Source organism: Kogia breviceps, chromosome 8, assembly GCF_026419965.1.
Source record: "Kogia breviceps isolate mKogBre1 chromosome 8, mKogBre1 haplotype 1, whole genome shotgun sequence".
NCBI lineage: Eukaryota > Metazoa > Chordata > Mammalia > Artiodactyla > Physeteridae > Kogia > Kogia breviceps.
This window is the reverse complement of record NC_081317.1, coordinates 38437779-38461733: the sequence shown is the minus strand read 5'-3', so window position 1 is coordinate 38461733 and position 23955 is coordinate 38437779. Positions and strand designations below refer to the sequence as shown.

General features: G+C 37.6%; 1 protein-coding gene across 11 annotated transcripts in view; it reads right to left on the bottom strand.

The window, feature by feature from the left end:
• TUT7 (terminal uridylyl transferase 7) overlaps positions 1–23955 on the bottom strand; it is a 60182-nt gene that overhangs the window by 4952 nt on the left and 31275 nt on the right. For 3 of the 11 annotated variants that reach the window (XM_059072431.2, XM_059072430.2, XM_067041216.1), the window contains 12 exons: positions 23675–23732; positions 18974–19077; positions 17721–17810; positions 16775–16888; positions 16523–16600; positions 15729–15906; positions 12324–12371; positions 12149–12240; positions 10705–10820; positions 9211–9536; positions 6958–7034; positions 6533–6596 (listed from right to left, as the gene is read on the bottom strand). In XM_059072431.2, coding sequence (XP_058928414.1) covers positions 6533–6596; positions 6958–7034; positions 9211–9536; positions 10705–10820; positions 12149–12240; positions 12324–12371; positions 15729–15906; positions 16523–16600; positions 16775–16888; positions 17721–17810; positions 18974–19077; positions 23675–23732 — 1345 coding nt within the window. Of the gene's footprint in view, positions 1–1428; positions 2280–4189; positions 4335–6532; positions 6597–6957; positions 7035–9210; positions 9537–10704; positions 10821–12148; positions 12241–12323; positions 12372–15728; positions 15907–16522; positions 16601–16774; positions 16889–17720; positions 17811–18973; positions 19078–23674; positions 23733–23955 lie in introns of those variants that run through there. The other 8 variants (XM_059072434.2, XM_067041219.1, XM_059072433.2 and 5 more) reach the window with 6 other exon arrangements.

Below are 23955 nucleotides of genomic sequence, written 5' to 3'. Positions count from 1 at the left end.
GCTTCAATTTCTGAGTTCTTTCTGAGAATGCCTTTGTGGCCTAGGCTTTGGGCTGGTTCTCAGGAATCACACCTCTTTTTCTTTCCCCTTTCACAAGACAGAGAGGCATACCTTCTAACCATCCACCTCTTAATGTGGTACGTTGCCCCAGGGTGAAAAAAAAAAGGCAGGGAGGCACACAAAATGCTGGTATCTGTGACAAAATGTGAATGCCTCTAATAAAAACCCAAATTTTTAGCTTTCATAAAATTACACTGATAGCTGATGACCATCAAAATAATTTCTGATGATGCATTACTATGTGATTTTTGGTCATTTAATTAAAAAGGAATGAAAATAACTGAGTGGCACTGTTGTAATACATCTTCCCTTCCCAGACTCCTAAAGGTATTTCTTACTACTTTAAATTTGCTATCATGAAGACTAATGAGGTTTCTCAATGTTTACCAAGTATAAAAACAAAAAGATTAGGAATAGAAATGATTCACTGTTTCATTCCTGCAATAAGTAGTACTGATCCAAAGATAAATGAATGCATGGAGAAAAAAATCCCATCTAATTAAAGGACAGTCATTTTCAGTCAGTAAACATAAAAAGCAATTTTTAATCAAAATTTGTAACATTTGTTTTGGTTAATTATATTATTCTTATAACTATAAAATAATTTAGAAGAAATTTTTACACTTTGAGATTTAATAAAAAGCTTAAAAATTCAATTTATAAAAAAATTCCAATTTATATAAACACTTCTATTGCAGATAAGTATGACAGGCTGGTCAATAAAATGCTTGAAATATATCTGATAAAAAGGTATCGTCTTAAGATAAAATTCCATGGAAGTGAAACAAAAGAATTCAAGGCGAAAAAAAAAAAGATGTAAAATTTCTGCAATCATATTTATATTTCATTTGATACATATAAGGCTGAATTAAAGTTTTGTTTTTAAAATGCCAATATTTACAAAAAACCCCCAGAAATTACATGTTTTGCAATTCTGATGAAAAACTGAGATATCAACTTAAACACACACAAGGAGATATATTGGTGGTTCAACATTTTGGGGGAGAGTATGCGAGCAAAAAGTTTTGAAGACAGTGACATAACAAATGTTTGAAAAGAGCTAGTTCATTAATAAGGAATGGTTAAATAAATAATGTATATTCATATACAGGAATATCAAGAAGGGTATGAAAAAGAATGATCTATATTCACTGATACTAAGATCTCCCCATATGGTTTTAAAAAAGTGCTTCTATTATTTTAAATTTACTATCATAAAGAGAACTGTGTTTTTGTTTTTAATAAGTAGGCTTTAACATTCTGGTCAAGGAAAAAAGCATACATCATCATGAAGGAGAAAAGATATCCACCAATCTCTTATAGTATCTCCAATTTTTAAGATTTCAAATCCTGGGGTTAAAATGGAATAAATGAAGAGACAGAGGTAGTTTCTTTTGAAAAGTAATTTTCTTTGCAAAACAGTAGAGGATTAAGATTAGTTTTTTGAGATTCTCATACTGAACAGTTTATGACTATGGTTCTCCAATCTCCACATACTCCTGTTTTGTTAAAAATTTCCATTATATATTTGTCTTAGAAGTTAGAGAGAATTACAGCATGGTTGGAGACTTTTCTGTTAACCACAGTAATAAGAGTAGTAATAATTTATTGAGTGATGTGTGCCAGATGCTGTGTTAAGGGCTTTACATATATGAAATTAATCCCTACAACTGCCCTGTGAGATATTAGCCCCAATTTATCGACAAGGAAACTGAGGCACTGAGAGGTTCGATAACTTGACAGAGGTAATGCAGCTAGTAAATGACTGAGCTGGATTTCAAACTCAAGTAAGTCTGATTTTAACGCTCGTATTCTTGATCATTCTTCCAAACTTACTGAACATCTAAGGCACTGTGTTGGCTGTGTGTATGTGGGGGAGGGAGGAAACAATGAAGATCAAGGAAATTCATGGAATTTTCTATCTACTACTATCACATTGGAGAGTTAAGAACTATACGTAGCCTAGTGGAAAGGAATGGAGGGAGGTATCAGGAGAGGAAAAGAGAACTTGGTTGAGTGCTTACTACTGAATGGGTGCTTTAATCTTCTCAGCACCCGATGACACAGATGGTGCTACTGCCAATTTAATAAATGTGACATCTGGAGCTCAGAGCAGCTAATCTCTTCTAAGGTCAATACAACTGATGTGTGAGAGCAGGGGCTGTCCACACCAGCAGGCTCTTGTTAGGAAACTACCGGTGCATCACAGATAAATAAGCCTGTGAAAAGGAAAAGCTTTTCGGAAACTTAATACTACTTACAGTTGAGACATATTTCACATCTATAACAACATAGATAACTTGTATAAATTTACCATGGGTAAATTTGACAGTATTAACAGTTGTCAATAAATTAAACTTGAAGTTTAATTTATTGGAAAGGATAAATTTTTTTTTTTTGTTTTTCGGTACGTGGGCCTCTCACTGCTGTGGCCTCTCCCGCTGTGGAGCACAGGCTCCGGATGCGCAGGCTCAGCGGCCATGGCTCACGGGCCCAGCCGCTCCGCGGCATGTGGGACCTTCCCAGACCGGGGCTGGAAAGGATAAATTTTAACCACCTATGTTTTCTTTTCTTTTCTGGTATAAAGTAAACCTATTTATTGTAATAAACTTACTACAGGAAAAAAAAAAGTTAAGTTTTACAGTTATTCAAAAGATTTATAAATATGTAAGTCTTTTACTCAGAAGACAATTTATTGAAATCCTAACTTACTGTCAATTGGTCATGCCATTTCTAGGCATATGTCTAATATCTGCATTTCTCCCCCACTTAAAAAATTATACAATTATAATATAAAGTTTTACTCTCAAGATGTATAAAGCCTTTAGCAGAAGCAATGCCAACAGATGCCCCGTGGGAATATCAACCCCATCAGCACCCCCTGCCAACGTGCACCCTCGCTGCATGAAGCTACTGTTCTAAGTGCTTTTACGAGGGTTTCTCAACAGCCATACCAGGCAAGTGATAATAGTGCTATTATCCCCTTGTAACAGATGAGGAAACTGAAGGAAGTGGAGGATAAGATCACAAAGCTAGAAATCACACCATGCGATCTGATGGCAAAGTCAATATTCAGAAACACCTTATCCTTGGCAAAACAAATATCTCAACTAAGCAAGGATCAGTATTTTCTTATGTAAAATGTTCTGGAAATGCCTGTTCAAGGCTGAAGCTTGTAAAAACAACACTCTTTTGACTTGCTTATATCTGGTAACTATGTGATCCTCAAACTCTCAGAGGATTTATGGGAAACAATCCCACAAACTGCAGTGGAGTCTGTTTCCCAAACACTTTCATCTGTTGAAGTAGCTTTCAGAGACAGCCTGTCTATCTCCTCATCCATCTTTCATGGCTACTGCCACTGTCAATCAAATCCTCTCACGACAGGCACCATTCTCTTTTCACACAATTTCATTTTGAGGGTTTTCCTAGTAGAACTTTTCTTATTTTTATTTTATTTTATTTTATTTTTTTGCGGTATGCGGGCCTCTCACTGCTGTGGCCTCTCCCGTTGCAGAGCACAGGCTCCGGACGCGCAGGCCTAGCGGCCATGGCTCACGGGCTTAGTTGCTCCGCGGCATGTGGGATCTTCCCGGACCAGGGCACGAACCCGTGTCCCCTGCATCGGCAGGCGGATTCTCAACCACTGCGCCACCAGGGAAGCCCTTCTTATTTTTAAGTCCATGCATTCCACTGACAGCAATTACAAGACCTTCCCAGGAAAGAGCTGCTCTCGCCTGTTCTTACAGAGTCTCCTATGTCTTTACCTTTCATGGACACCATATTCCCCTTTTGGGTAAGGGTGGCAATTCTCTGAAGATTTCTGTTTCTCTTTGAGTTGTTCTACCTCACTCTGCATACCAACCTCAATACTCAGGCCTTTTAAATTTTGATTGTAAAGAGATCTGATGCCATTTCAAATGTTTTTCCCAATTATAAAAAAAAAAAAAACCCAACTGTAAAATTAGCATATCACAAAAATAAATGCCTACTTCTATGTAGATCATTTTATATACTGGAGATAATTCATTGTGGTACTGACGGAAATGGAAGTACTTAAATAATTTAACAATTCAATTAATTTTTCTCTTGTTAACATTCAAAGTAGAAACAACGAAATACTCTTCACCTGGAGCTCTCAGCTTTCCCAGGGTGAGATCACTGTGCTCTGGCTTATTTCAGCCTGGTTTGGTGAAAGCTGGGAAGAGCTCTCTCTATGGTGGGATTCTGGAGGCTGCTGAGGCTCTGAGAGGCTATCTCTCAGAAACTGACACCTGATGGTAGATACAGATTAGCCTCTTCACACTCTGTAACTAACACAGGCACCTCTCCAATCTAAAAGCAAACATTCTTTGCACATTAGCAATAAGACACAATATGTAAAAGCTGAGCATAAAATATGTGGCTTGTTTTACATTATATATAAAAATGTCAGGTTATATCAATGAAGTTTTAAAATTTCAAAAACAACTTTTCTCATCAACTATACAATCAAGTTAAAAAGAGTACACATGCTCTATTTGCTTATATAATGTTCCTCCTTTAACTCTACTTTATTGAAGATTAGAGGGAGAGAAAGAAAGAGAAAGAGAAGGCCTTCACAGCCTCCCATTTCCCCCTCCCTTTTAGCATCTTTCCTTAGGCCAGGGGCCTGGGTGGGGATGGGGCACTAATCCCACCTGGCACTAACCCACAGCTGAAGTTAAGTAGCCTACAGTTCTTCCAGCACTTCTCACCACAACTCTCTACAATCAGGTTTTTCTGCCATCCACTCCAAAGAAATGGCTCTTTTCAAAGTCACAGTGAGTGACTTCCGTATTGCCAAATAAAATGCTGAATTCTCAGTCTTCGGTGCACAGACCTATGAGCAGCAATTCGCACGAAGTCAATTCTCCCTCTTTGAGGCACTTTCTCCATTTGGACTCCAGGACCCAACTTGCTGCTTCTCCTTCCCCATGAACCATTTTTCCTGTGTCTCCTTGGTTTATTTTGCCTGAGCCTCTACATGCTTTTTCTCTATTCTAAGTGATCTCAGTCAGACCCAGGGCTTAACTACCATCTAGTATACACTGAGCATCCTCAAATTCGTATCTGCAGCCTGGATTTTGCTCTAAATGTCAGGCTCCTATATCTACTTGGCTACTCAACATCTCTACCCAATATCTAGCAGGTCTCTTAAAACTTACACATCTAAAACCGAACTCTATTTCTCCCCATAATCTGTTCTTCCTGATGGTTCCCCAGTACAGGAAATTCAACCTCCATTCTTCTAGCTGCTCAGAGCAAAAATCACAGTGTCTGCTCTGATTCTCAAAATCTCATGATTTTCTGTCATGCTTTATCATCTAACCCATTAACAGATCATGTTGGCACTACCTTTAAAGTCTCCAGAACATTAGCAGTCCTCACTTCCTCCACCCCTTCTACCTACATCTAAGCCATCCTCCACTCTCCCCTGAACTATAGCAGGAGCCTCCCTGTTGGTTTGAATTTTCACCCTTGCCTCTTCACGGCATAATGAACCTTTTAAAACAATTCAGATAATACCACTCCTTTGCTCAAAACCCTCCAACAGTTGCCCATCTCATGTAGAGAAAAAAATCCCATCCCTACCATTGCTGAAGGAGCTGCATGACCCACCCTTGTATACCCTTGACCTCACCTCCAACCAACCCTCCTCACCCTCATCCCACTTAGTGTCACCCACCCAGGACAAAACTGTTCTCAGCTCTGTTGTAAGAGTCTAACTCCAATTTCCTCTTGACCTGCCTCTTTCTTTCACTTGATTCTCTGCTTAAATGTTACTTTATCAGAGAGGCCTCCTCCCTCCCAACATTCTCCTTCCCTTTCCCTGCTTTATATTTCTTAGCATCTGTCCCACATGAAATATTTGTCTCTCTTCTGACAAGAATGCAGAGTAAATGAGAGAAGGGGCTTTGCTGGTTCACTGCTGTAACTTCAGTGTTTAGGCCCACACCCTGAACTTAGAGGGGGCGGGTGGGTGGGAGGTGTGGCTTAATAAATATTTGTTGAAGGAATGAATAAATGACACAGCTGAGAGAGAGAGTGTTCCGGTCAATGATTACTTTCTTTCCTTACTTTGGTGCATGGTAAATAATCTCCATGAGGAGAATACACTGCTGACAAGACAGTGGCAATTTCAAAGCAGAAACAAAAAGTATAGAAGAGGAACAAATAACTAGACTATGGTTCCTACTCAAGGATGGTATAAGAATCACCTAGAACATTTAAAAAATACACAGGCCTAAGCCTAGCCCCTGAAGCATGTGATTTAAGAAATGAAGGTGGGGGCAGGGTAGCTGTATTTTTAAAAGTTCCCCAAGTGATTCTGATGTCCAATCCCTGTTAAAACCACTTACTTAAAGGAAGTGCCTCAAAAGGCATGTGGTACACTATGCAGTAAATAAAATAACACACATTTTTTTTTTTTTTTTTTTTCAAACCCACATACCTGACTGGGGACTCAAAAATATAGATGTTTTTTGTTTCTTTTGGTCTTCATGTAAAAGCACTGCCTAAAAAACGAAATAGACTGGTTTACAAAGTCGAAAGAAACAGCATCTGAAACAGCCTGAAAACTGTAACTAAATTCAAGGAGAGCTGAAATTAGGCATGTGGGTGGCAGAACTTTGCAAGTTAATCAACAAGCAAGACACATCTGCAGGACCCCTTAAAGCACACCCTGCGAGCTGGTACACAGCAAGCTCACCACACCCTGCACCTCGGGCAGAGCAGAGGAGCCACGAGGATGGAGACAGGGCCTGGGGCAGCCCAGCACCTCCGAGCACCTGACACAGAACTGCTAGCACTCAGTACATGTTTGTGGGAGAGACAGAGGATGGGAGGGCTTCCTACTCAGGCCTGAGCTAGGTTTACCTGAACAAATGTGCCAGTTGGTCTCAAAGGGCTAGGTGAAGAAGGGGATCCAAATACACAATCAGATTTAGACAGACCTGAGAAAGAAATCAGCACTTTTTGTTCCTACTTTAAATTGAAAGTAGTAGCCCTGTTTCAAACTTTCACAGAAAGATTTTCTGTTGATATGACAGAAACTCTACTCAGTATGCTGTGTGGACAAAATAATAACGTATTGGAAGAAATGAGTGGGAGCAACATAATTTGTAGACAGAAAGAAGCTGATTATTTTTAATTGCTCTTGGAGGAAATTCACCATACTCTAGCCCCACTCCTCCCCTTTTTATTTTACTTTTATATTATGACTACTTGATTTAATGTGAAAACACTGAAGTCTGAAGAAACCAAGATTCTAGTGCTTTCCGTAGCTTTGATAATACCTCATCCCTGCCCCAGGATATCCCATCTCTCTTTGATTTGCTACTGCCCCCTTGGCAGCCAGAATCACCACTCTAACTACTTAAAAAAAAAAAAAATTTTGGTCAGATCTTAAGTTCCCTGACCACAGATTGGCCCACAGCAGTGAAAGCGACCCAAGTCCTAACCACTGGATGGCCAGGGAATTCCCTGCTCTAACTATTTTGAGAGATTCACTAGTAGGCAACTTAAAACTTGCTGCTAGCTAGAAAGAAGAGATCCATCCAAGCTCCGGGAGGACAGGGGCATTCCTTCACCACTTTGTTGTACCAAAGAGGAATGCAATGCTCCTGGTCTAAGTAAACACAAAACCTGAGTTTTCTGAAGGGTAGCCTACAAAAGGAATTTTGGTGAGACTATATTACATGTTATCTATACTGTTTACAGTTTCCTCATCTGTAAACTGGAGATATTAATAATACCAGATTTAATGGGGCTGTGGTGAAAATGAGAAGAAATTACCCATCATAAGTGCTCAATGCATGTTAGCTATTGCTTTTAATTTCTTTGAAACATTTTACCTCTTATAATTATAAAAGAAGATCAGTTTATTCTGGTATACGTCCCTTGTTAGGGCAAAAAAGTTTGAATTGGAATTCCTTAGAAGTAGGACAAGCTGAAGCTGTAACTTTCATAAACATTTAAGTCCTATTTTAAAATCAATAATGGAAACAATTTAAAAGTATACTTCTTTTCATATAAAGCTCATTAAAAAAAATAAGGATAGCTGATCTAAAAATTTTCTACCTTAAAAAAAAGAGATACTATATTGCTGATATGATATCACAAAATGGAAGAGAGGTATTAGTGTTCCAGGAACAACAAGGACTGGAGTGAGTATTTTAAGGAAACTGTCACTGCTGACATTTTTTTATGCTGCACATAAACATTTACAATTGAGGACAGGAACAGGGTTACCACTTTAATCAAAAACATTATTTCTCAGGGTTTCACTTCCATGCTAATCAAATTTCATCCACTTTCACACATTTGTTCTGAGAAAAGAAAGTGAGAGTATATATAAACTGCTTTGTAAACCATAACTTATCCCCCCCAAAACAAAGAACCCTTACTCTTAATAGTCTGTTAAAAAGATGCCCATAACGGACACTTCACCCATTTAATAGAAAAAGTGGATTAAGATCTGACAACTCAAAGGGGCAAGATCTATGGATGATTTTCAACTATGGACTGATAGTATCAATATATTTTTCCTCATCATAAGAATAATCATGCTCACTGCAGAAAATTATTAAAATGATGAAATGCAAAGACAATCCTCTGCAGGTAGAGGCACCATTAACTGTGTAACTCTTCTACTTCTAGTCCCCTTTCTAGGCCTGTGAGCACATGTATTTAAACAACAATACAAGCGGCTCCTGCACGCACTGTATGGTGTCCTGAGATCACTCCCTCATGGCCCGGCAGTGCTTCCATTTCAAAAGTGCACACACCAAGTAGCAAAGCTCAAGTGGTAGCTTGTTTTCTGGTCACTTAGGTTACATTTTTTTAGGTACTGGGGATTAACAGGTCTTCGATTCACTGATAATCTTATCAGAAAAGTCAACCAAATGACTCCGATAAGCCTCTCAAAAAAACCAGCAATTAAGTGTTCAAGACATATAGAGGATCAGAAGTAAAGGCAGGAGAGGTGGGTTCACCTTCTTAAAAACAAAATCTTTTCCAGTAAATAGATCTGTTAAAGAAATAAATATAAATAAAATAGTTAAGAACTCTAAAAAAGAGATTTCCCTTGAGATGTGAGTGCAAACACCAAGGTGTGATGGGTGTGCATACCTGAAGAGCCTTTAAACTGTGGGCATTCCTTTTTAATATGCCCTTCTCTTCCACAAATAAAACAACGTTTTTCTCTTAAGTCTTTGTCGTCTTGTCTCTTCCATTTTTCCACTGGTGGCCTGAGAATTTTCTCTCTCCCCAGGTCAACAGCTGCCCTCACTGGCTTGGCTTTCTGAAGTGTGCACTGCATGGGCTTATCTTCTTTTGTTGATACCTCCCTCTCCGTGTACTTGTTTTGAATTTCTTTGTCTTCTTTGCTTCTTTTCTCTTTGTTCTCGGGGTATCTTTGGTTCAGTGTATCTTCCTGATCTCGCCGTCGCCTCACTCTGTAGAAGATTTAATATTAGTAGGAAAAATCTGAACAAAAACCTAAATAAATTCCTAAGACCACTTCAGGTTTAGGAGACAACCAGATATAGAAGGCATCAGAGGGAAAAACAAGAATTTAACAATTTAAGTTCATCTTCTCTATTAATAAGCAACCTCAGGGCTTAAGGGTGTAGTTTTCTTCATTTTCACAAGTACTCTAGTGCTGTAAAACCAGTTTTTGCAACTAGTGGAACTCCTTAATTTAATACCTACTCTGATACTGATGCAATGAAACTCAAATTATCCTTGGAGTGATTTCTTAAACCTTTCTGGCCCATGAGCATTCTTTACCAGCACTGGAAACTTGAGACATGAAACTTTAAGTTCACAAGGAAACAATGGTTATAAGGAGATTTATGTTCTTAAACTGTCAAAATTATTTCTTCTTTGCCCTACATGATCAGTGACTATTATCTGAATAAAAATAAAGTACTAAATAAGAGCCTTGAATCCCAGATGGTGACTTATTTTAAGTGGCATGTTTTAAAACGAGAATATTATTGTCCAGTTAAAAATACCACCACCACCCCAAAACAAGAATATGTCCCAAGCAAGCAACCAAACCTACTTCCCCCTCTGCCCTCCTGCAATCATTATCATAAGAAAGCATGGTGACCAAGTTGAGCAGGTCACAATTATTAAGAATTAAAATGCATAAAAGTGAAGGGTACTACAGTGTAGTAAAGTATTAGTGAGTCTAAATTCCCACACAGTACGCCCCAGTTATTGTACATGGAAGTGTAACTGAGATCCTAAAAAAAACACCCCATTTTACTTTTCACTGACTGCTGTAAAAGGGAAGAATTTCAGTTTCCTCTTTTGTTCTTACGTCCCTGTTGGAGAGTGTGATAACCAAATGTTCAAGTGATGATTAGGGCTGTGCCCCAAATTAGGAAAGGTGACCGGGCCTGGAAGACTGTCACCTGTACACCCTAGTTAATCCTAGTCATCTGCACTTAAAGCCATGTTTTAAATCACTTCATTTTCATGGTAAAAAAAGCTCAAATTTATCTGAGAACTGCTGGATTTAATACAAGTTTATTTTCTGTTACAAGAGAACCTCATTTAAAAACTGGTACAGTAAGAAAACAAAAACAAAACCACCCCTTTTGAATATTTGCTTACCTTCTCCTCATAGGACAGTCCTTCATGAAGTGTCCAATTTTCCCACAAATTCGGCAACATCTATCATTTGGGGCCAGCTCACCTTCAGTTAGGACCTCTGGATCAAAAAAGTACTCCTAGCAGAATATAAATACATAAAAATCTGAACTATTAATATGAGACCCAAACACAAAAACTAACCAATATCAATCAGGAATCTCACTGACATACCAACATCAGCATATTAATTTTAATAGTTATTATTATATTGCTTAATTCCAAAATCTAAACCATTAAGAGGTCTAATTCAGGATAGGCTTACCTAAATTCATTTTTGTTTATTACTATTCATCATGCAGAACACTGTTTAACCATAAAGGTAGCTTGTTCCCTTGCACACTTCTGAACAAAAGCATTACACATCCCTGTGAGTCAGCTTCCTAGGACTTGGGGGAAGCTGAGGCCAGGTACAAAGACTTCATTTTCTCATAAAATGAAAAGGCTAAAACCTAAAAAGAAAGAAGCTATGTGCTGTTGCTTTGTTGTGGCTTCTGAAGGAAAATATCAGAGGAAAGGAAAGACAATGGTCTGGACTCTAGCCTCTTTGCCACCAAAATTAAGGTGGGTACCAGCAGAAGTGGCATCACCTGGGAGCTTGTAGGACACACAGTCTTGGGCCCCACCCCAGACCTCCTGAATCAGAACCTGCATTTTAACAAAATCCCCAAGTGATTCGTTTGAACAAGTTTCAAAAGCACTGGTGTAGAAGAAAACCACAGCAGTATCTAGCAAAAACTAGATGTAATCAAATGCTGAACATGCTTATACACCCAATAACTTAAGGTTCATTTAAAAAGTCTTTATTAAGAAAATTAATGCAGGAAAAAAAACCCTTTATTTTTAACATAAAACTCTCTAGTTCCTAACCCCTTCCCGTTTTCTCTCACTGAAGTGAATTTTTATAATGCAATTTTGTTTTGTTTTTAATGTGTGTGGTTCCATAAAAACCTGATTATTAGATTATATGAGAACAGACAGATCTTTAGCACAGGGAGCACCGACTCTCTCTTGTCCCATTAAGGGATTTATTACTCTTTGCAAGCAGACTTGAAAAATCTAGATGTCATATGAGGGGGTGGGGGATGTCCTTAGATATGTGCAAACTGGGTTTGCAGAGGCTGGTATGGAGCTGAATGCTTGGTGGCACAGCAGTGCCACCAGTGTGTGTTACCGAGGAAAAGCAGCAGCAACAAAATTATTAATTTTCCCACCCAAACTCCACTTCCGGCTATCTCTTCCTGTTCTCCTGATAAATGGCTTCAAAACAGGGATGTTTATTAAAAGTTTTTTATCTTGGCTAGACTCACCAAACTTCCAGAGTATTTAGATTATTACTGAGGTAATGTACACAAATTAGGTACTTAAATGGCTTTCAGAATTGGTTTTTTGTATTTCCAACACTTACCATTTTTGAGGGATAGTCCTTTGGAAATCCTTTGACTGGAATACCAAATACTCTTCTCCCATTTATAAATGCTTTCATTATAAAATTTGTCACTAAGAAGAAAAGAGTAAAGGCTCAATTAGAGGGGTTAAAAGGAAAAGAGATGGCATTAATATTTATAAACAAAGTAACTTACTTTTCCTTGATAATCCAGCTCCAAGATTATGATTCAAATCAAATGGATCTAAGTAAAGAAAATTAATGAAAACCAAAAAAGATAATCAAATAGGAAATACTAGTATTCATACATTTAAGTGAGCTCTATATAATAAGAAGAAAGTGTTACATACTTTATCATTAATAAAAGTATTAAATGACTGCCTTTTTAATGAGTTTTAAGTCTATAATACAACTAAGTAATATATATATTCCTAAATATAAGGCAAGTTTTCCCGCAAAAGTATCCATCAGAAAAGAGGGTATTGCTTTATATTTGAATCCTTAAAGAGTCCTTCATATTATGAGAAGGTGCTTCATTTTGAACAACAAAGTACTGTTTGGAGAAGACATATTAGTCTGATATTACCTAATCATGCTAGTTTTAGAGGCATAGAGAGGTCACAAATATATTTAAAACATTTTAGTACTGAATGCTCCTGCTAATTAACAGGCTTTAAAACATCATTTTAGAAAATAATTTATCATGAAGCTCATAAAACATAAGATAAATGAAAACATACACAGACACACACACCTGTCCCAGTAGCATACCAATGGCTATCTGGATCTCCATTTCCAGTAAAAGCTTTATGTAAAGACTCCTGGGACTTCCCTGGTGGTGCAGTGGTTAGGAATCTGCCTGCCAATGCAGGGGACATGGGTTCGATCCCTGGTCTGGGAAGATCCCACATGCTGAGGAGCAACTAAGCCCATGTACCACAACTACTAAGCCTGTGCTCTACAGCCCGCGAGCCACAACTACTGAAGCCCACGTGCCTATAGCCTGTGCTCCGCAATAAGAGAAGCCACCGCTTCTCTTATTTATGAAAAGCCCATGCACTGCAATGAAGAGTAGCCCCCGCTTGCCACAACTAGAGAAAGCCTGCACGCGGCAACGAAGACCCAATGCAGCTAAAAAACAAACAAACAAACAAACAAAAAACCCCCGTATGATCTTTTTTTTTTTAATCAAATGGTTTGTGTTAGAATTTTATTTATTTATTTATTTATTGGCTGCGTTGGGTCTTCGTTGCTGCGCGCAGACTTTCTCTAGTTGTGGCAAGCGGAGGCTACTCTTCGTTTCAGTGCATGGGCTTCTCTTTGTGGTGGCTTCTCTTTGTTGTGGAGCACAGGCTCTAGGTGTGTGGGCTTCGGTAGCTGTGGCACACGGGCTTAGTTGCTCCGTGGCATGTGGGATCTTCCCTGACCAGGGCTCAAATCCTGTCCCCTACGTTGGCAGGCGGATTCTTAACCACTGCGCCACCAGGGAAGTCCCTCCCAGAAGATCTGAAATGTCTGCATCTCAAATGTCTTAGATAGGTATATATACATATGTATCTGAAATATTATTTGTTAGATGATCCAAAAAGTGGTAGAAATGATGAAAAAAATGCTGATGTCAAAGATGTATGTGAGATCTGAATAAACTGGTTCATGAAATAAATTCAGGTAAAGCACTATTTCTAAGTCAAAATACTATTTTATATTTGATTTAAAATAAATATACACAGAATAATTCACAATTGAAACATTATGTGTAGATATTTAATTATTTCCAATAAATGTCTAAGAACATATTCAAGAAAGCAAAGGAAAAAATAAACCCAAAACCTTTTTTGGGGATCATCTCATTAAGAAAATGGAGGATGTATATGGTACATTCAAAAGGAGTAAAGAAGTAAAAAGAGGCATTCCTTCTGGTTGTCTGTTATGCTTCTAATGTATAATAACTGGGGTATACCATTTGGGATTTAGACTCACTAAGAGTTTACAGGCGTATAGGACCCTTTACTCAGTTTAACCCTATACTAATAATTGCTATGAGGTGGTTACCTTTCTAGTAGGTTTGGTCATGCTTTCTTCTGGTGATTTTTATATGTGTGCTATGTGGAAATATTTTTGGTTGTTTGCTTGGTGTAGCAGAGATACTATGATATTAGCTATTGTACAGACACTACAAACTACCACCACTGAAATTTCTCAATTCTAGAATAACTAGTTAAAAGTCTTCCTTCTAATATAGCCTATTACTAATGGCTAGTTTGTAAATAATGTAAAGTTAAAAGCAAAAGATAATGAGGCTTCAAAAAATTAAGAACAAAATATTAATAATTGGCAGACCATAAGAACCCACTGTGACAGTGGAAAGGTTTAAGACAAAGTTCTATGTTTTTGACATATCAGATACCAAAAAGTTAAAACTGTATCTATAACCCATTGTCATCTGAATTTAATTTTACAAATGTTCACAGTATTTTAATACTGTCAGTAAGCAGAAGTAATGATAAAAGCATAACCTAAAGTAACACATTATTTAGGTGATATGATTATGTTAAAAAAAATTTAAAAAGACCAAAATCAACAAAATATTTAAGCCATTTCTCAATTCATTTTTAAGCATTTAAACTCCATTTTGTCTTTAAAATTAAAAATCCCCCAAAATGATCATTTATATGTGGAATGTAAAAAATAAAACAAACGAATGTAACGAAACAGAAACAGACTCACAGATATAGAGAACAAACTAGTGGTTACCAGTAGGGAAAGGGAAATGAGGAGGGGCGAGATAGGGGTATGGGATTAAGAGACAAAAACTACTATATATCAAATAAATAAGCAACAAGAATATACTGTACAGCACAGGGAATAAAGCCAATATTTTATAATAACTTTAAATGGAGAATAATCTATAAAAATATTGAATCACTATTTTATACACAGGAAGCTAATATAATATTGTAAAACAAGTACACAACAATAAAAAAAAACCAATACTGAGCACCATGGAAAATAGTTTGGTGAATATATAAATATATATATAGTTAATAAAAAATCTACAAAGATAGAAACAAAAATCTCCCAAAGTGGAAATAAACAATCAAATATCAATACAAACACAATGGCCCATGGATCTTAGCATTCAAGGAAGGCTTCGGCATGGGCAAAATAAATGGCAAATTTTATATATAACTATTTATAGGTAAACTTCTCCATCAATAAACAGCAAATAAGGATCTTGAAAATGGACTTTCGGTGGTACTCTTCAAACCCTCACTTAGGAAGGTTTTAAAAGTCCCACTATTTTGAAGCTGGCTTACCTCTATAGCAACCTTATTCTCCAGTACCTATTAAACATAGGTAAAGGACTTGTCATGGTGAACAAAGACTTTTGGATTTGTGAGAGACCCCACGGGAGGGCCTCAGCCATTTAAAAATAAATCTTTAAGTTGGAAACAGACAAGTCTGCCTGATGTGGACAGTAACGGGATGGCTGCAAGGCACACCCCGATCAGTGGATCACGGCTGCTCTGCAAGGATGAAGAACACCCTCACAGTTCAATCTCTATATTCTATTCAGTTTTAAGTTTGATTTTATTTGTACCTTCAATAACAATGTATTTTGAGGTCCACTGTTTCTTAAAAGTTGTAAGCAGACTTTTTCTCCTGATGCTAATAACATGTTCTTTAAAATCAAATTCCTCTGTGTAGAAACGAAGAAGTCCCAACCATAGCTGCCCAACAGATTCTGTATTTTTTCCATATTCTGGCCAATAGGTGGGCTAGAAATAGAAGGAACAAGATATATCATGCTCTATAGTAAAGTGTTAATATCAACAGTCATTTGTATCTTAGGGAGTAAATCTGGATTTATAATTAACTAGAGTTTAAAATCTTAAAAATATAATTATATAACTTTTATTTTATACTTTAAAATATCATTTACATGAGTTTATTAATCTCTACCCTATGACTTGGAGACAGAAAGAGCTCAGGGTTTTAAATGCCAAACCTCAGAATGCATGTTTGTGGAAGAATCTGGAAATAAATTTTAAGAGCCTTGGTGACACCTGGTTATTATATCTCTGTAACTGAGAGTCTTTCCAAACTCTCTGTAGGAAACCACAGAGCAAATATTTGTTCATTTGGAATAAAGTTACTAGACCATTTGGAATTATTAGGCATTAAAGAAATCCTGGATATAGTCCCTAGAAACTCACCTGGCTTAAAAAAAAATGTTTTCAACTTCAAAGGAATCATCTGCGCTATATTTTTTTACTATCATAATACAAGTAAATATTACAAGTGATATTATAGTTGTTGACCATCTACACTACAGCATAGTATAGGTAACTTTCAGTCAAGGATGTAAAAAATCTTTACTATTAAAATACGTACCAGTTCATCTATTTGATCAAAAAAATAAATATTCCAGCCATCAACAAATATTTCAGGTTTCTTTTCACCTTTGTATATCTGAAATTAATTTTTAAACTATTAGTATGGATTACAAACTTAATGCATTGATACAAAAACTTGTAGGAAAATAGTAAAAATTTTAACTACAGAACCACAGAATTTTAGAGAAGGAAGAGGGCTCAAAGATCACCCAGCTCTACAGATGAGAAATACAATTTCTTTTACTAATACCTCTTGAAGGACAGGAATGACTGGTGGGTTCCTCTGCTGGAGAAAATATAGCACCATAAGCGTGTATGCATATGATGATAAGCTGCCTCTAGAAGCATCGCCAATATCGCACATCTGGGGGGAAGGAAAAGGAGGAACAAAGGAAAGACCACCAATGTCTTCTGCTACACTTGCATCTATTCTATTGTCACTAAGAGTAAAGTGCTTCTAGAGGGCACTAATATAAAAATTACATTTTCAAATGCTAAAATATGCCAACAAAACCAAATAAAACCAACCAAAAAATAAATAAATAAATAAAAATCAACGCATAACAAACCCCAACAAAGCTGTGGAACTATCAGCCAGAAGCAATATTAGGTTACCATGTAAAATTTAAGCAACAAAATTTTAGCTTGTTGAGTAGGGCTTCTCAAATAGTTAAAAGAAGCATTTGACATGGCTATGGTTCTTTAAAAATACACACTTTTCTTTTTTTAATTGAAGTATAGTTGATTTACAGTATTATAGTAGTTTCAGGTGTACAACATAGTGATACAATATTTTTATAGACTATAGTCCGTTTAAAGTTATAGCAAAATAGGGAATTCCTTGGAGGTCCAGTGGTTAGGACTCTGCACTCTCATTGATGAGGGCCCGGGTTCAATCCCTGGTCAGGGAACTAAAATCCCACAAGCCATGCGGTGAGGCCAAAAAAAGTTTTTGCAAAATAATGGCTATATTCTCTGTGCTGTACAATATATCCTTGTTGCTTATTTACTTTATACATAGTACTTTGTGTCTCTTAATCCCACAATATCCCTATCGCTCCACTTCCTCTTCCCACTGGTAACCACTAGTTTGTTTTCTATATCACTGAGTCTGTTTCTGTTACAGACTTATGCTTTCAACAAGGTTGAAGATGTAATGAAATTTCCTGATAAATCACAAGAAGAAGCATACTCACCTTTGTAAATACTTTCATGGTATAGCACAAATATTTCACTCTGGGATCAATGGCTGAATAAGCAGATAAGAGTCTTGTGTTATGAAGGGCCTGTTAAAAGGGAAATTACACTATAAGTCTACCAGTTAGAAGAAAAAGTTTTAAGATGGAATATTCTGAAAAGGTTTACACTGTAATTCATTTTAGGATGAAGACATTTAGGCTGAAACTAATATTTTTCCCCTGAAGACAAACTTCATTAACTTACTAGATAAGAATTATAAGTGATATCTGATCTCAGCCCTCCTTAGTCTAAACATTCCTAGAAAATATGGGCTATTAAAATAATCAGTTCCATTTAAGTCAATGTAAGATCTGCACCCCCCCTCCCCGCCCATTATTCAAATTAAATGTCCTTAGGGGCCAGAGAGGTCCCATAAAGCCCTGAAACAAACCAGGTATGAGACCAAAGACGGACACACACACACACACACACTCCAAAATTAAAACAAAGTTCTAGTCAAACAAAAAGCACTTGCCACTCTGACCTCATTTAAAATGAATACTAATATTAACTCAATTCTATGTTATATCCCCAGCCTCAGAACACTGCCAGGCACTTAGCAAGCACTCATAAATAACTACTGAAAGAATGATTGGATGAAATGAATGGCTTAATTTTACTGAAAGATTGTGGAAATTATGAGATACTTGCTCTGTGTTTTATTCCTGTCCTACCGCTAGTCTCTTCATGACATTTTTTCTTAGATTCCAAATATATGTGTTAGCATACGGTATTTGTTTTTCTCCTTCTGACTTACTTCACTCTGTATGACAGACTCCAGGTCCATCCACCTCACTACAAATAACTCAATTTCATTTCTTTTTATGGCTGAGTAATATTCTGAGCATGGACTTGAGGATACGGGGAGGGGGAAGGGTAAGCTGTGATGAAGTGAGAGAGTACCATGGACATATATACACTACCAAACGTAGGGTGGATAGCTAGTGGGAAGCAGCCGCATGGCACAGGGAGATCAGCTCGGTGGTTTGTGACCACCTAGAGGGGTGGGATAAGGAGGGTGGGAGGGAGGGAGAGGCAAGAGGGAGGAGATATGGGGATATATGTATATGTATAACTGATTCACTTTGTTGTAAAGCAGAAACTAACACACCATTGTAAAGCAATTATACTCCAATAAAGATGTTAAAAAAAAAAAGAGATACTTGCTCCCCTTAATCTCCATAAAGAAAAAGTCTAAAGAAAATCTTACCAATGTATTATACAAACTGATGTCCACTTCCAGACCACTTCTCAAATGGAAGAACTTTACAATTGGCACCTTTGCTGTTGTAATAGGCAAAATGTTTCTCAGCCCTAGGTTGGGAAATAAGATAGTGTCATTAGATACAGCAGCAGTGGATATAAGTTGCTCTTATGTTAATGTGAGTCATTAAGACTAGTCAAAGAATTCTCTGTTACTAACAAACATCTGGGAAGACTCTTCTGGCAAAGTTTACATTTATTAAACACATCAATATTTGAAGTACAAGAATGAACAAGGCAGCCACTGCTCTTCAGGAACTCAGTGGATCATGTTATAGAGCTGTCAGTCTGATAAACACCACAAAAGAGGGAAACTACTACAGAATCTGGACTATGTGGGCCCTACCTAGTCTCTCCATATGACTACACATATAATATGGAGAAAAGCCCATGGGGTAATCATCAGAATCCTCAAAACAAAAATTACTCATCCTGGAGCTAGAAGCTATGTCAGTAAAAGAAAGGAATCAACTTCAACAGGGAAGTACATTGCTTGAGCTAGGCTTTGAAAAAGAACAGGCAAAAAAAGAGAAGGCTGAGGGGATTTACCAGGCAAGGAAAACTGCACAGGGAAAGGGTAGATGCCTGAAGCAGAACGGCATGTTCAGGGAATTTCCATGGAATTGTTCAGGCTACAGAGTGGACTTGAGGGAAAGAAATAATGAGTAATAGGAGATGTGGTAAAAACTGGGAAGAGTCCAAATAGGGAACATATACATCCTTAGAGGCAAAGAAATGCCAATGAACTGGTGTAAGTGGGGAGAATCACTGACCACATCTATTTAGACAAGGTCCCTGGCAATGGATAGACTGGAGGCACCCAGAAGAGAGACTAAGTGACCATTATAAAAACTGACCTGGCAGAGAAGCAGTAAGACATGTGTTAGTACATCCATAACTGGATGGGTTGGGGAAGTAGAAGTAGGAGTGATAAGGGAGAAGGAGGACTGTAACAGTAAGACCATTTCCTGAGTACTTAGATTCCTTTACAAACATTCCTCCTAAGACCATTCACCCTTACCCAAAAGATGAGGAAACAGAGACCCTGAGAAATGAACGTGCTCAGGAATGTGCAGTTGGTGAACTGTGGAGCTGGGATTCAAATCTAGGTATGACTGAATCTACTGAACCTAGTCTAGGACAGGCTAATTATCACTTCATTCATTTTGGTGATTCCAAGGAAGCCAATGTCAATAAGCAAGAAAGAGGGTTCAGAAGGACGAGCAGGTAGTGGTGGTTGTGGCAGAAGGGAGGCAGTAAAGAGAAAGATGAGCTCATCCTGAGATGTTGGGGTTTGAGCTCCTTCTGAGAGAGTTAAGTGGTGACAGTTAGAGGGCAGATACCTAGTGGTCTGGAATTTAGACAAAAAAGTATACAGATGAAAGGAATTTCAGCAAAAAAGGTCTGTGGGAGACAGAAGTCTAACACACTGACAGGGAGGAGAGGCAAGGAAGCTCGTACTTACTGAACACTTAGCATATGTCAGGCCCTGTAGTTTAATGTATTGCTTTTCTTAATCTTAAATGCTATTACTGTTGTTCCTGCTTTATAGATGAGAAACTGAGTGCTCATAATGAAGTTGAGTGACTTTTGGGGACCACACAGCCAGAAAGCAGGGACCCGAGATTTAAACCTAGAGAGTCTGATTCTAGAAGCCCCATTAACTACTTTGCTATACTGGCTCTAACTTCGATATCCTTTTTCTCAATCTCCTTCCCATTCTAGAATTTGACCCTGTTAACCAGTATAACACTTCTAAGCCTGTTCTCTAGGATTTATTCATAGCACATCATCCTGGTTCCTATTTTAACATTCCAATAGCTCCTTTTTCAGTGTCCTTCCCTAATTTCTACACTCAAGAATTAAAGCTTGGTGCTCAACTTCTCTCAAATGATCCCATGGAATTCTGTTTTATTCTTGGCTTCTCTCTTTCTTCCTTCAAGCATTTCAATACAAAACTGTTTCATTTTGTTCTTCAATCCAACTGACAACTCCATATTTCTAACTGCATGCTGTACTGTTAACTCTTAGAGATTATAGCTTCATGGCACGCTGGTGTTCTCTGCAAACATTTCCATTTCTCAAATACCCAGACATCAGCCTGAACCCTTACTTCCTACTTGTAGGTTCCAATTCTAGGAAATTTCCCTTTGGAATCTCTCATATTCTTTTCCTTTTAGGATCACTGGCATCTGGTAAGGTCCTTCTGCCTTGTCACTTAGATTCTATCTTCCCTAAGAGTATATCAGCTCCCTAAAAAAGTTTGTTTTGCTTTTATTGGGTTTCTCCCCTCTGAAGAAAGTTCAGTGGCTTCCAAATATCTACAGACTTTACCTTATCTCCTAATAGTTTCCACTTGAAATTCCTCTCAAAATGTACCAATCTTCTCACTGTCCTAAAAAATATATTACAGTGATTCTCGCACTCACATCCATGAATCTTAGAAATGACTTCTCTTCCTATGCTTTTTTTTTTTTTTTTTTGTGGTATGCGGGCCTCTCACTGCTGTGGCCTCTCCCGTTGCGGAGCACAGGCTCCGGACGCGCAGGCTCAGAAGCCATGGTTCACGGGCCCAGCCGCTCCATGGCATGTGGGATCTTCCTGGACCGGGGCACGAACCTGCGTCCCCTGCATCAGCAGGTGGACTCTCAACCACTGCGCCACCAGGGAAGCCCTCTTCCTATCATTTTAAAATCATGTTCATTATCATCTGAGATCAGAAAAAGCCCATCTCTTCCATGAACCTCCCCTACCCAACTCTTTTCCCAGAATCTCTCTCTCTTCAGAAGTTATTTAATACTTGCTGTAGTTTCTACAACTCATTTTAATAAATGAATACTACCACACATTGTTACATAGCCTGTGAGATTATCTTACCTTTGAGATCTGAAAGCTGTCAAAGACCTGTATAGACTTATTTTTCTACCATCCCTAAGTGCCCAACACAGTGCTGAGCACATAACAGGTACCCAATAATATACATGGGGAGACTTTCTTAATCATAGTCCTGTAGCTATTATTCCATTTTTGTTCCATGCAATCTGCATTACATTGTAATCTGTATGTAAAAGTCATTTCTAGTCTAAAAATGACCTATTTTTAACATGGTTCATTCTTAGGAAACACACACAGGTATTTAGGGGAAAGGGACATGATGTTTGCAGCTTAATCGCATATGGTACAGAAAAAAATTGTGAGCAAGCAAGAGATACAATGATCAATCAAATGTGGTAAAATGTTAACAACTGGTATATCTGAATGAAGGATAGACAGAGTTCTTTATACAATTTTTCCTGCTTTCCTTTAACTTTGAAATTATTTCAAAATCAAAAGTCAAAACCTAGGTCAGTACTAAATAACTAATAGTCACGGAAGCTCAGCAATTTAGTTTCTTTGCATAATCTTCAAAAATAAAAATAAAAAAGCATATGATCTTTAGAGGTAAAATTCCCAAAATGCTTCTTTCAATGACCAAAAAAGTTATATCAAAGCATATTAGAAAAATACTGATGTGCTAGGTTTTCATTAGGAATAAATCAAAATTAAGTTTTTTTCTCCTGTTATTTAAATAACACAGTATCCTCTTTAATCTCCTGGAAATAAAAAATGCAACAGGGACTTCCCTGGTGGTTAAGAATCCGCCTGCCAATGCAGGGTACACGGGTTCAAGCCCTGGTCTGGGAAGATCCCAAATGCCGTGGAGCAACTAAGCCCATGCACCGCAACTAATGAGCCTGCACGCCACAACTACTGAAGCCCACACACCTAAAGCCTGTGCTCTGCAACAAGAGAAGCCACCACAATGAGAAGCATGTGCACCGCAACAAAGAGCAGCCCCCTCCTGCAGCTACAAAGACCCAATGCAGCCAAAAATAAATAAATAAAATATAAATAAATTTATTTAAAAAAAGAATGCAACAAAAAGGGGCATTCCAGGTGCATATTTATGTGTATATACGTATGTATGTATGTATGTGTGCATGCCCACGCTGTGAATTTAAGCCTGCTCTTGACTAAGATATAAGAAAGCTTTTCATGGATGGTGCACGGATTTTAAGTTCCACAAAGGCAATGACAATACCTGCTCACTTTCATTTTCAACTCTTAGCACAGAAGTTTGATGAACCACAGTTTAAAAGAAGACTCTCACTGTTAACAGCATCCATAGCTGCCTCTGACAAAGAGAGGCAGGAGAATATGCTAATGGCATTTCAGCTCTGTGCACAATTTACAGAATCTGTACATTTTACAGCTGTAAATACTTGTTCAGGGTCACACACAGCTAAACAGCTGTAAGTACAATCCATCACCCTATCCATGGTGCTTTCCCTACACTTCACATCACTGCGAGCAGCCCCCACATTTTGATTTACACAATGCTGATAAGGCAAAGTGATTCCCCAAATTTCTTGCGTGGTATATACTTTGTCTTGAAATAAAATTGACCGAGGCAAAAACATGCAGACACATATTATAACCAATTCCTCAGTTTTTCATACTTAACCACATAAGATTTTTTTAAAAGACACCAATACCATAAATGTTATATGAGCCACTACACTGTTTCACTGGCATTCATAAATTCTAAGTATGCAAAACACTAATAAAAAAGACAAAAATATTTTTTAGAAAAAGCTTATAGAGGTACCTGAATGTTTTTTGAGGACTCTTGCCAATTCTTCAATAGTTCTTACACAGTCCAACTCCTGCAACAAAAATGGCACAAACAAACAAAAAAAGGCACAAACTACTGAATCAGAAATGGAAGACAGGTTCCTAACCTGGTTATAGTTTCCATTTCCTCCAGAAATAACAAACTTAACTTCAAATTATTCTACATACATTTTTCCCTTTTAGGTGAGCATTAATCCTCATTCATAGGAATATCCTAAGGATATGGAAACCCTCATTGGGTTGCTCTTGGAGGCA